The sequence below is a fragment of the Brassica napus genome, chromosome C2, assembly GCF_020379485.1.
Source record: "Brassica napus cultivar Da-Ae chromosome C2, Da-Ae, whole genome shotgun sequence".
Classification (NCBI taxonomy): domain Eukaryota; kingdom Viridiplantae; phylum Streptophyta; class Magnoliopsida; order Brassicales; family Brassicaceae; genus Brassica; species Brassica napus.
In genome coordinates, this window is record NC_063445.1 from 15,257,815 (window position 1) to 15,271,131 (window position 13,317).

Sequence of the window (13,317 nt, forward strand, 5' to 3'; positions counted from 1 at the left end):
CTCTTTTTCTCTAATTTTCAGATTTCAAAAAGTTAATTTTTCCCGTTGAGTATATCCAAACTCATCTATAATCACTAAAAGAAGAGTCATGCGTCTAAAATTCATCAGCATACAAATCTCATGTGAACTTACACCCTGAGTCATGAGTTAGATGGTTAAAGAAAGACAAATAAAAATACACTGTAGACTGACTATATTTTTTTGAAATAATTTGTTGTTAAATCCTCCCAGAACTACAGAAATCAAAGAGAAATAATGAGACTTGCAATTTGTGAAAAAGTGAATAATTATTGTGGATAATTCATCAAGGAAAAAAAGATGCTAGGGGACCAACGTGGGGGTGGGTATGTTTCCGTTCAACATGCAACATTCAGTATGCAGTGTTGGCATTTGATTTATAAGAAACTGTGTTAAGAAAAAATCAAGCTTAGAACAGAAACGGAAATAAATAAACGGGGTAGACTCATTACCTCTTTATATCCGGGGAATAAAGATTCAGCATGATTGTCCATTTGGTATAATACGATCATTAAATTGCCTATTTAGTATAATTTTTTTTCATAATCCTAAAACAAGCTCTTGATTAATCAAATTAAACATACTAAACACAATTTAAAAGTTGAATTGAATTTTAAAAAGTTTAATAAAAAGAAAAAAAAAACATGTTTTACAAAGGTAAAAGAAATTAAAAAAAATTAAAACAAAAAAGGAACAACAAACAAAACATGTAACCCTAATTGTTTCCCTTGTTTTGTTCTCTCTCTCTCTCTCTCTCTCTCTCTCTCTCTCTCTCTCTCTCTCTCTCTCTCTCTGACCAAGATGGTGATCCCTTGTCTTATCCGGTGAAATCAACGGCGAGTCTACCAACCGGTGAAATTGAGCTTCCCTTTTGCTGTAACCCTTCGTCCATCTCCGACATCGCTGGCACCAAAGGTAAACACCAAACTTTCTCCTTCTCCTTCCAATTTGATCGAGTCTCCTTTCTCCTTCTTAATCTAGTACCTTTCTCCGCATCTCTCTCTCTCTCGATGAACATAAGGCGATTTCAGAGCTTCTCTCTGCCTCTCTGCTTCTCTCCGCCTCTCCGCTTCTCTCTGCCTTTCTGCCTCTCTCTTTCTCTGACATCGCGTGCTTCTCTCCGCCTCTCTCTGCCTCTCTCTTTCTCTGACATCGCGTTCACCTAAGGTATTATGTCCAAAATTTATCTTTCTTCTTTTCATGTTCCTCGATCTTGTTATCAGTTGCATGTGTGTATGTGTTTGTGTTCTTCATTCGTTTACTCTTTGTATGTTTCTTTCTTAGGATTTATAATGTTGTTATTCTATTGCTAACTGATTATGTGAAACAATTTCGTTTGTGAATTGTCTTATTTTGATTAATTGATTGTGTGTCTGAATTCACTTTTCTTAGTTTGATTAATTGATTTCTTTTGTGAACGGTTTGGTTAACTGATTTCATTTGAATTTTTTTGTTTTTTGGCTTGTCTTAGTCTATGTTTCATAATCTTATGTCCAATCTTTATCTTTCTTCTTTGCATGTTCTTCGATCTTGTTATCAATTGCATGTGTGTATGTGTTTGTGTTCTTCATTTGTCTAGTCTTTTTATGTTTCTTTCTTAGGACTTATAATGTTGTTATTCTATTGCTAACTGATTATGTGAAACAATTTCGTTTGTGAATTGTCTTATTTTGATTAATTGATTATGTGTCTGAATTCACTTTTCTTAGTTTGGTTAACTGATTTCTTTTGTGAATGGTTTGGTTAACTGATTTCATTTGAATTTGTTTGTTTTTTGGCTTGTCTTAGTCTCTGTTTCATAATCTTTTACCTTTTTTTCTTATAAAAAACTTGTTTCCGTATGTTCCTTTCTTAGGGTTAATAGTAATGTTGTTTGATTCATTCATTTTATGAATATCCATGAAAGGGTTTGTGTTTGTCTCTGTGAAACTTTTATGTTTGTTTCTTAGAATTAAATTAAAATCATAGTATGTTTGTGTCTGACTTTTGTGTATTTATGACATATGATACAAAGATATTGTTGTTCTATTTGTTAACTAATAATGTGAACCGATTACATTTGTTAATTGTCTTATTTTGCTGATTGATTGCGAGATGGAGACTGACTTGTCTTAGTTTGATTAATTAATTTACTGTTGTCTCTGAATTTAAATTTGATTAGCCATGTGTTTATTTTTTGGTGTTAACAGCCATGTGTGTTTTTTTTTGTCTTTTGTATATATGGAGTTAGAACTACCTTAGCGATTGTATGCTGAAGTTTTAGAACCTTAGGTCAAGAAGATCAACAACTTCTGCCGCATGAAACTTCCCGGAGATCTGAAGGAAGCCTATGTCTGCAGACTACAATGATGTAAAGATAGATCCTGTTTTTAACAAAACCAACAAAATTCTTAAGCTGTTGATCATTTGCAATGATCACAGGGTGGACATGTTGATGTATTGATCAACTCAGCAGGTAGATAACTCAACTCCAAATCGGCTAAGCTATCTTCTTCCAAACCAAAGTTCTCAAAAACCATTATTTTTTAAATCATCTAAGGTATAACTTGATTCTAATAACAATAGCCTACCCCATTTGTCATCATCCGAAAAACCCATCTCATAGTTGCACATAATTCCTAAACACCACATGTTGTATGCATCATAAAACAAGAGTTTGTGAAAATTACAAGACAAACTATGGAGAAATCATGGATTGATGAAGAAGAAAATATAGGATCGATTTTCTTTGATATTTTGACAAGAAAAATCGACCTATACATGTTTTAGGGAAGTTAGAATATTACAAATATTTTTAGAATATTTTCTTAAATGAAACTTCCGTAAAATTTCGCAAAATCAGAATACCTCGTAAAATTAGAAACTGCATTCGCCAAACAGTACCTATCTTTACAATTAATTTGCTTTCCCCATATTTAGAAGTTTAATTAAAAGTAGATTTTTCGTTATAAAAAAATAGATGATCTTATTTAATCTAGAATTCAATTTCTACTAACTCATTTTCCGTAGAAGATAAAATTTACTTTTGGTAGAACGTAATTTAAAGTTTTAATTTATCAAGTTTTTCAACAAAAAAAATAGTTTGTGTATATGGGTGTTTATCAGCTGTTTCTCTTTTATAAATTTTTGATTCATAAAACTATTTATTTCATTAACTTTTGGAAATGAAAAACTTAAAAGGGAGAAATAGTGGACAAAAAAGGTTTTAAACCAAAAGAACTATTATGCTAAATTTTTGTTCCGTTTTGGCAATTTTCACTTATATCTATAGTTTATTGTTGTATTTCTTTTATCTTTTTTTTTTCTTAAAGATTATTTATATATAGTGTCTGGGAAAATTCTCTTTCCTAGACCATATATATTATACTAGATGGTTTTTACGCCATGTACATAAATAATAATTTTTTTAATATATTTTATTTAAAGATGAAAAGTTATATTTTCCATACATTTAATTTTAAATTCATTATTTTTAAAAAATATTAAATAATCATTTGTATTTTTTTATTAGTTTAATTTTCTAATTTAATTTTATTTAAAAATAAAAATAATAAATTTTAATTTTTTTTTGTTTTAGTTAAAATATTTAATTTACAAAAACTATTTATTGAACCTAATAAATTGAAAGATAACCACTCTAATAAGTTATTTTATTGCAACTAAATTTTAAATATGTTCAGTAATTTAGAAAATTGATTAGGGTTATCCTTACATAAAGTAATAGACTTAAATATAGCTTTAGTTATTTAACAAATTACAAAAATATAAATACTTATAGAATTTTATTATCTTTTTTTGTGATGATATAAAGATTATTAATATGTCTTAAAATATTATCAAAATGTAAAAATATATTATAAAGTGATAATGTTACAATAATATTAACATCACTTAATAAAATTTAAAAATTATAATATATTATTAATAAAAAATATGGTGATGAATTTTTTTTATAAAATTAATTTTATCTTCCTTGAAATATATTTTTTATAAATAGATAAACTGTAGAATCTGAAACACATATTATTTTGCAAAATAGTTTATTTTCAGATTTTAAAATATTATAAATTCCTTAATATAAAGCATTTTTATTTACATTTGATAATTTATATTCTGAATTTTCGTCTTAGTTATATTATCATGTATATAAGTATATAAGTATATATACTTATCATATATAAAAAAATTAAGTATGAAAATATAAGGATAAGAATGAAATATCTTCTTACAATTTATCATATATGAATGATTTTTTTATTAGTATAAGAATGAAATATCTTCTTAATTTTATCATATATGAATGATTTTTATTTGCAACAATGAAAACATAGAAAAATACTTATAAAATAAATTAATATTTTAATTTATCTTTTATTAATTTATTTAGTGTGTAAGTTTATAATAAATCTTATTTAAGATTTAAATTATTTTGCTTATAATTTTTTAATTGGGGGAATTTTATTTTTAAAATAATTTTGAGATCGTTTTCTGAATTACCTTAAACATTTTCATAAATACCTTAAATTTATGATAAAATACTAAATTAACATTCTTAAATCATTTAAAATATTTATTAAATATTTATAGAAGTTTATAAGAACAACCCCATGCCAAAATACTAAATGTTAAACAATAATCACTGAACTTTTAATCCAGTATAGTATTTTTACTAAAGATTTTTTGAAAATTGTATCTAACTTATGGTATTTCAAATAATTTATCTTTAAATGAGGATAATTACCATATAGTTATTGTTTTGTCTTTAATTTTTCTAACTGCACTATGTGCCGTAATTAAATCAACCACTGTTATCATAAGAATTGTCCTTTAGTTTTCAAAGTTATTTACATATCCATACCACTGAGAATTAAATTAAACTTCTTACTTTAATGCTTGCATTTTCAGTTTGAATTATATGTTTTCCTTAAATAAATTTGAACTAAATAGTATTAAATCTAACTAAAATTACATCATTTTATCGTAATAAATAGTATTAAATCAAGCTAAATTTACATCATTGTTATCGTATTACATAGAATTTATTTATATGGTAACGAATATTGGTTATACAATAGATGCTTTAACACACAAAAATCATGATTTAGTTAATGTAATACAACCAAATAGTATAAATACATCATTTTGTACAAATAAAAATAAAAAATAGAAAATTGATATCTTTGCGGTTGTGCATATCAAAGTCTAGTTACTTTTAGTAATAGACTATCGTTACTTTTAATTATGTTCTTATAATGATTAAGGTAAAAAATAATTAAACAATCAAATACTATCTTCGTTTCGATATGTAAGTAGGTTTTGTTAAAAGTAATAAAAATAGCATTTAATATATAAGTTCAACCAATAATAGCAAGACATGAATTGTTGGATTGATCACACAATATCTAATAAATGTAAAAATTGCTTTAAATTATGTAAACACTTTATATCGTGAAACAGTTTTTTTTTTTAGTTAAATGTGTATATCTATATATTGAAACGGAAGTAGTAATATCTAGGAAATGTATAAAAATGGAAAACAAGAATTAACTTATTAGTGGCTGATGTGATGTTAGGTAATTCATAGAGTAAATTTAAGGCGAGGAGGAACCAAACAAAAGAGTGGCAACGGCTACTTCGTGGTTACCCATTTATTTTGCTGTCCAATGCAAATTGTTTTTCACTCAAAAGTTGTGCTCTTAAAACTTTTAATTTTAGAATTAAAAACACAATGTAATCTATATATGTGTTTTGTTAACATCATATGCTCAGAATATTCAGATAGCATAGACTGTCGTGTACATTTTCTTATTTACATATAGACATTTTACACAGTACACAGTACCCAGTACCAAATTGCACTAATATGCTCAATTTTATTTCTTCGTTTCCAAGAAAAGAGGTCACTAATTACATTTAAATATTTTTCTGAAGGAGACTCACAAATAAAGAAATTAATAACAGTAAATAATTATTTAATTAGATGATTATGTTAAATATTTACAACTTATTTTAAATATTTCAGATATATCAGTTTGGGATGATTTTATATGAAGTTAATTTTAATTTATAGTTGTATAATGGGTTTTCTGCAAAGAAACCCTCAATGTGGTTTTTTTTTGCAAATTAATCCGCGAACTCAAAAACCCACGGATCAACCCTCCAAGTGCCAGACAAACCGCAATATAACCCTCGGCCGTATTTATGTGTATTTGACTGTGTATAATTTTAACATTTTTTCAATACTAGGTCGTTTTGGCGTTAATTTTTTAATGAAAAAAAATTGTTGAACTCGTGGTTTAAAATTTGAACCTTAAATACCATATGCATGCTATATAACCATCTCGGCCAACAAATATATTTGTTTACTTAACAAACGCAATTATATAGATTTCTAAAACGAAATGACCTTGTTTTTCTCGGACATTGGAGCTTGCGTAAATGCACAATGAAGGTGGGGTTCAACAAATTTTTTTTATTAAAAAATTAGCGCCAAAACGACCTAGTATTGAAAAAATGTTAAAATTATACACAGTCAAATACACATAAATACGGCCGAGGGTTATATTGCGGTTTGACTGGCACTTGGAGGGTTGACCCGTGGGTTTTTGAGTTCGCGGATTAATTTGCAAAAAAAAAACCACATTGAGGGTTTTTTTGCAGAAAACCCTTGTATAATCTCCCTTTTAATATTATGATTCAAGTTTCTAGATTTTGTTTCCCACTGTACCACTGTGACTACTGACTGTGTAGTGTCTGTAGATTTTAGAACACCGTTGGATTTATTTTTGACCGTTTGAAATCTCAAGAAAAGATCTCAGCCGTCCAGCCGACTGCTACCTCATTACTCTCTCTCTTTCGATATCACCAACAAATTTTCTAACTTTTTCTCCATGTCCTTTCTTCCTCACAGCTTTACCCTATTTTCTCTACCCTCACGCAATTTTCACCTTTCCCCTTTTTGTGGGCTTCAACTTATTCTTCATAAAGTCGACATTTTTATAACTCACAACCCATAAATATTTGCTTCCTCCTCTGTTTCTTGTCTCTTTGGGTTATCTCAGATTCTCAGAAGAAAAAGTCTATCTCTGTCCATGGCTCCTCATCTTTTTCTTCCTCTTCTTCTCCTTTCTCTTTTCGTTCTTGCTTCAGCTTCTCCCTCTGCTCCACCTGATGAAGGTGAGTACATATTTTCTTGTTCTTGAATCTCTGTTTTCAATCATTGAGCTTGAGTTTCAGATTCATATTCGAGGCTTAACCAAAATCTCCATTTGATAGCTTTGCATGTGTCAGTTAGTTACATTTCATTAGTAATGCACACTGTCAGTGATGAATGAAATAGCTTAAATCTGGCTCTTATCTCTTATTATAAACTAATTTTAGAACACTTTAGCATCAGATTAATAAGGTTTTGTATATGTATTGTTTGGCTTTATCTATCCTGTTTAATTGATTGAGTGGTAGGTTATGATATTAAATGTCTGTATGTGTTTGGCAGGTTGGCTTATTATTTTAATTCCCCCACTAAGAAACAAGAATGGTGTCTTTAATGCCCCCACAGATTTATTACAGAACAAATGTATTTGGACATATAATGGATATACTCACAGTAGTCTAGTGTTTAAGGGTTAAGGGCATATAAAAACAAAAATGCAAATCTTTATGTATTATCTTGATGGCTTAACGGTTTGTTTACAATTTTTCAGGTGCGTATATTGGAGTAAACATAGGGACTGATCTTTCCGACATGCCACATCCAACACAAGTTGTTGCCCTCCTAAAAGCACAGCAAATCCGACACATCCGCTTATACGACGCTGATCCAGGGATGCTAATTGCTCTAGCAAACTCAGGGATCAAAGTCATAATCACAATCCCTAATGACCAGCTTCTCGGCATTGGTCAGTCCAACTCAACCGCAGCTAATTGGGTTAAACGCAACGTCATCGCTCATTACCCTGCGACGACTATCACCGCAATTTCTGTTGGCTCTGAGGTACTAACCAGTCTCTCAAACGCCGCACCTGTTCTAGTCAGCGCCATCAAAAACGTTCACTCCGCTTTGCTCTCCGCGAATCTCGAACGTTTGATCAAAGTCTCTACTCCGTTATCCACTTCCTTGATCCTTGACCCTTTCCCTCCCTCGCAAGCCTTCTTTAACCGGTCTTTGAATCCGGTTATAGTCCCACTGCTTAGCTTCCTCCAGTCAACGAACTCGTACCTAATGATCAACGTGTATCCGTACTACGACTACATGCAATCAAACGGCGTGATTCCTCTGGACTACGCGCTCTTCAAACCGATCCCTCCAAACAAAGAAGCCGTTGACGCCAACACGCTTGTCCACTACTCAAACGCCTTCGACGCGATGGTCGACGCTACTTACTTCGCAATGGCTTTCCTCAACTTCACGAACATCCCCGTTCTCGTAACCGAATCAGGCTGGCCTTCCAAAGGCGAAACCAACGAGCCCGACGCTACGCTGGACAATGCCAACACTTACAACAGCAATCTCATACGACACGTTCTCAACAAGACGGGGACTCCTAAGCGTCCCGGAATCGCCGTGAGCACTTACATCTACGAGCTTTACAACGAAGACACGAAGGCGGGGTCTTTGTCGGAGAAGAGCTGGGGTTTGTTTAACGCGAATGGAGATCCTGTTTACATACTGCGGCTCACTAACTCGGGCTCGATTCTAGCGAATGACACGACGAACCAGACTTACTGTACTGCGAGAGAAGGCGCTGATCCTAAGATGCTTCAGGCTGCTCTTGACTGGGCTTGTGGGCCTGGGAAGATTGATTGTTCGCCTATCAAGCAAGGAGAGGCTTGTTATGAACCTGATAATGTGATTGCGCATGCTAACTATGCGTTTGATACTTATTATCATCAGACTGGGAATAATCCGGAAGCTTGCAACTTCAACGGTGTTGCTAGTGTCACCACTACAGATCCAAGTAATTGACCAAAAAAAAGATTTTTTTATTATTATTAAATATTTACAGTGTGTAATACTGATATCCTTTTTACATGTTTTGTGGTTAATATGCAGGTCATGGTTTATGTGTGTTTGCAGGAAGGTACATCATCGTACTTCTTTAAGCTATTTTTGGTTTAGGTGTTTAAACTTGGTTTATGCTCGGGTGTATTCTGGTTTTGAGTCCACCAATGGGTTTACATAGTTCGGTCTAGTGTACTCTCAGATTCTGATTATGTCATGGTTATGTCTTTTTTACTATTAATATTTGTTTGTTTTTGGGGGTTGCAGCCGCGGTAGTGGCAAGAACGGGACCTCTGTGAACATAACGGCGCCATCGGCGAATTCGACGAGCTCTGGAGTAGGGAGTGATTTGTATTACAGTCGGGGAATGTGGAGCATTTTGACAGTGATTTTGAACGTTGTTGCTTTCTTGTGAGAGAATCTTTCGGACATAAGAGCTTTTTTAACTTTCGTTAGGTTGGGAATTGGAGTTAAGATTTGTGTTGGATTCGATTTTGTACACAACAAAAACCAAGAAAACATTTAATGGTCCTTCCTTTCTATTCTCACTCTTCAGCTTTTGATCTCACTCAAAAAGTGGGAACTTTATATAAGACTGAAGAAGTGTAGCAAAATGCTACAAAATCATAACACCATGTACGTGAAACTAGGTCTTTCCTGATAAACGAGTCCTACTTTTATATCTCAAAGAGATGTGAAATGGATGAAGATTCCACACACAGTAGAACGTTTCGTAAATGTAGAAAGGCTACTTTGATATATCCGAGAGTTTAACATCCCAAAACCCCTGGTCCAAAATTTCATTGTTTGTGGCTTTGAATCGAAAGAAGGAGGAGACGCTGCGGAGATGATTGCGTAGTGATGGCGCAGTTCAAGAAACTGCGTAACAAAGGAGACATAGTATTTTGGCATGGTGACCACGAGTGTCTTTGGCAGAGTAAGCCACATTTGTTAAACTTTAGATCTTCAATTTTTTAGTTCCAATTTTTTTAATAAAAAATCAAAAATATTTTTTTGCTGAGAAAGCAAACTAGAAGCTAATATTTTTTTGCTACAAAAAATAAACCAAACAAGCAGCTTCTAGTTGGGGTTTGGTCAGAGAAAACTATTTCAGTACTATTTCAATAGCAATAACTGTCCCACAATGTAATAAAAACTTGTACATAGACTTTATATGTAAATCACTCTTTTTTTTCTTTTTTTTTTGACATGTAAATCACTCTTAAATCTATGAATATCTTTCCTTTTTATAAATAGAGTGTTTTCCTCTTTTTTTCTCTTTCATCCGAATATATAACAAAGCTTTGCAGAAATTTAACCTTACCGTCATAGTTCTCTTTCTCTCTTTCGGCCTCTTTCTCTCTTGTGTCGCTCTCTCCCTTCGCGCCTGAGCACCACTGCATTCCATCACCCGTCGTCCGCACGCCACCACCCAGCTGTCTAAAAACTTTATGTCTATTTTTCAATTGTTTTTGTTAAATGAAGATATTATATGTAGTAGTAACCTATGAGTTTTAGCTTGAAATCATCTTGATACTAGACCAGTTATTCATATTCATCATTTTCATATTCATCGTTTTTAATATTGACCAAACTTGCTAATATTTTAGAGAACGAGAATTATTATATTTGACTACCACAGATAACATGGCATACATACAACAATTGACAAAGAAGTATGACTCCAAGAAAAATTAACAAGATTTTCAAATTCAGACAACAATATGAACTTGAAGGATTGCACATGATATAAAGAAGTTTAAGAAAGTAAGAGTGACTAAACATATCCCTTTACTATTATTTGAGGAGCATTCTAATTATTAAACCTTTGCTTCATGTGTTATTATTAAATTTGCTATGAACTTATGATAGCCATCCTCATAGCCTTTAAAGAATAACTCTCCATTGCCTAAACTAATTACATGTTATGTCATTGGTCATTTAACGTGATAACCCTTACTTAAAATTGTCATGTTTGTTAATACTTAATATACCATATAGGATACTATGTTATCATACTTAAAAGATCTGTGTCTTGCGAGTTGCGATATCTAAATATACTTTTCTTTTACCATGTCACTACATTACAATGAAATTTTACCGTATCATGAAAATATATAAAACATTATAAGCTTTAATATATATATATATATATGATCGAAAATCCCACGTCAAACAAGAGACATCTTAATTGTGTATAAATTGACCAATGTGGTCATCTTAGGTTACGTTATAATTATCTGATCTTTTAATATTACTCATCGAGGGTTTGGAAACATGATTTTTTTGATCATTTGACCTGCGATTTTAATATTACTCATCGACGTTCTTTTAATATTACTCATCGAGGGTTACGTTATAATTTTCTGATCTTTTCATTATAAGGTTTAGAAATATATATATATTAAAATCTCTGGTCAAATAAAAAGAAACCTGGTCATGTCTTAAGTTTGATCCTTTTCATCCAGATCATGTTTTTCTATTGATCTATTTTTTGGCAATTTGAATATCTGTAATGGCAATTTGTGTAGGCGTATTAATCATATAACGCCACTCGCAATGTGATTTCTTGACTGATTGGAAGATAACAATTTGAAAATTTCTTGCTGAATAATTAATTGTGGTTTCCAACTTCAACCTTTATAGTTATAAAATAAAAATAATGTTTCCGATTTTCTGAATAATTAATTGTGGATTCGATCATGTATTTGAATTTCGTCAAATAAATCAATTAGTAGTCATATATTTATGGGATTCTCAGCACTAATTGCTGTGTCAACAAGTAATTGAAGAAATAGACTAATTATGGATACCATATATGAAATCGTCGCGATGCAGTCCTCTCCGGTTAATATAGGAAAGTAACTAATATCTGATTTAAAACTTTATGGAAAGTCAATATGTTATACATTTACTTACGCATAAATTTCCTTAAGTCAATATGGAAAGTCGAAATCTTTGTGATTTTTTGATCGCCTACGATCTCGCGATGTAATAAATTTATTTACGTAATTCTTGTGCACTAAACCCTCTAATTTATGCATATATATCATACATACATGGAGTAAGTATTCCACATTTGAATTTTTTTTTGACTCATTTAATTTGTTTTCATGTGTGCTGAAATATTATAATTTTTAATTGATTATAGTAACGTCGTGATTAATTGTGTTGCTTATGAAACACTTGCTCATGTTTTCCAAGACTTATGGAATTCTACAGATGCAAATGTTGTATCCTGTGTGTTACAGTTTTGGAAAGTAGGTAATATACTGTACTAATTTAAATAAAAAGTGTTGGAGGTGATATCCCCTTAATATTTTGCCTACAATGTTTTGTTTATCTTGATAAGGTCGATTGAAGAACATTACTAACATTGATGGGTTTTCAAAAATTATTTATGAACCCAATGATGTTCTGGTAAATCATTTCGTTTAGTGAATTTGGAATATCATTAATTGTGTTTAGTTTAGTAGGCTGATACTTTGTTATGGCTATTTATAGGATTGCATACCAGGAGTTCTGAAGACACTTTTCACAGCAGTTGTGATTTTATCAGTTTTTAATTTTTTTTTTTTAATTTGTTTCTTTTGTATTTTATTACTCTATTCCCTATGTTTTATTTTATTTTATATTCATAATTTATATTATGAAAACAATAATTTTATTGTTTATGTTTTGTTTTATCTTAAACTCATAATAAATTTATATAAGTCTTTGCTTACTCTTGTAGATTTATTTCCTTCAAATATACTAAAATTACACCAATAAATTAATATATATAGTTTCAAAGTCATAATCTCTTTTAATCCATCACTCCACGCAGGGCACGAGATACCACCTAGTATCAATTAATATACTAGTATAAACATTTTTCATAACAAGATCACCTGTACATTATCAATTTAGCTAAGCCAAAGATGCACCAAAAGCAAAAAAGAAAAAAAAAGATAGAAGCAAAAGCACAGGTTTTAGCAAGAAATTGTAAGTGAGTTTTTGCAAATACATCTTCATAGTACACATTCCTTGAATTAAACAAAACCAAAATCGAATACAAACTAAAGATAAAATTAAGCAGGAACAACAATAACGGAATCTGAACTCAAATGAAATTAAACTAGCAGGAAACAATAACCAAATCTTTAAAAGAGAAAGTTTTTCATTGGTTCATAGAGATGACCAAGTCCCCATCTTTCCTGAGGCTCTTATTCATAAAAGAAATAAACCGAAACAAACTTAACATATTTAAACAAGAACATCCATTCTTGAAGTTATTAAACCAAACTTGAAAACATTAT

At 31.0% G+C, this 13,317-nt stretch overlaps 1 protein-coding gene across 2 annotated transcripts; it reads left to right on the plus strand.

The window, feature by feature from the left end:
• Positions 1-6,889: 6,889 nt before the first annotated feature.
• On the plus strand, positions 6,890-9,561 carry LOC106381341 (glucan endo-1,3-beta-glucosidase 2). Of its 2 annotated transcripts, none has more exons than XM_013821245.3 (4): positions 6,890-7,194; positions 7,722-8,975; positions 9,071-9,098; positions 9,287-9,561. In XM_013821245.3, the coding sequence occupies exons 1-4, from the start codon at positions 7,110-7,112 to the stop codon at positions 9,432-9,434; spliced, it is 1,515 nt and encodes a 504-aa protein (XP_013676699.1). In that variant the 5' UTR covers positions 6,890-7,109; the 3' UTR covers positions 9,435-9,561. The 2 variants fall into 2 exon arrangements, with proteins under 2 accessions (XP_013676699.1, XP_022554737.1); XM_022699016.2 differs by lacking the exon at positions 6,890-7,194 and adding an exon at positions 7,486-7,594.
• The last annotated feature ends 3,756 nt before the right edge of the window (positions 9,562-13,317 follow it).

Bases quoted from the DNA above. Each gene is read 5' to 3' on its own strand.
- LOC106381341 (XM_022699016.2), top strand. From the start codon at position 7,501: ATGTGTTTGGCAGGTTGGCTTATTATTTTAATTCCCCCACTAAGAAAC. The intron at 8,976-9,070 runs GTAATTGACCAA...GTTAATATGCAG, and splicing joins TGTCACCACTACAGATCCAA to GTCATGGTTTATGTGTGTTT. The intron at 9,099-9,286 runs GTACATCATCGT...TGGGGGTTGCAG, and splicing joins TTATGTGTGTTTGCAGGAAG to CCGCGGTAGTGGCAAGAACG.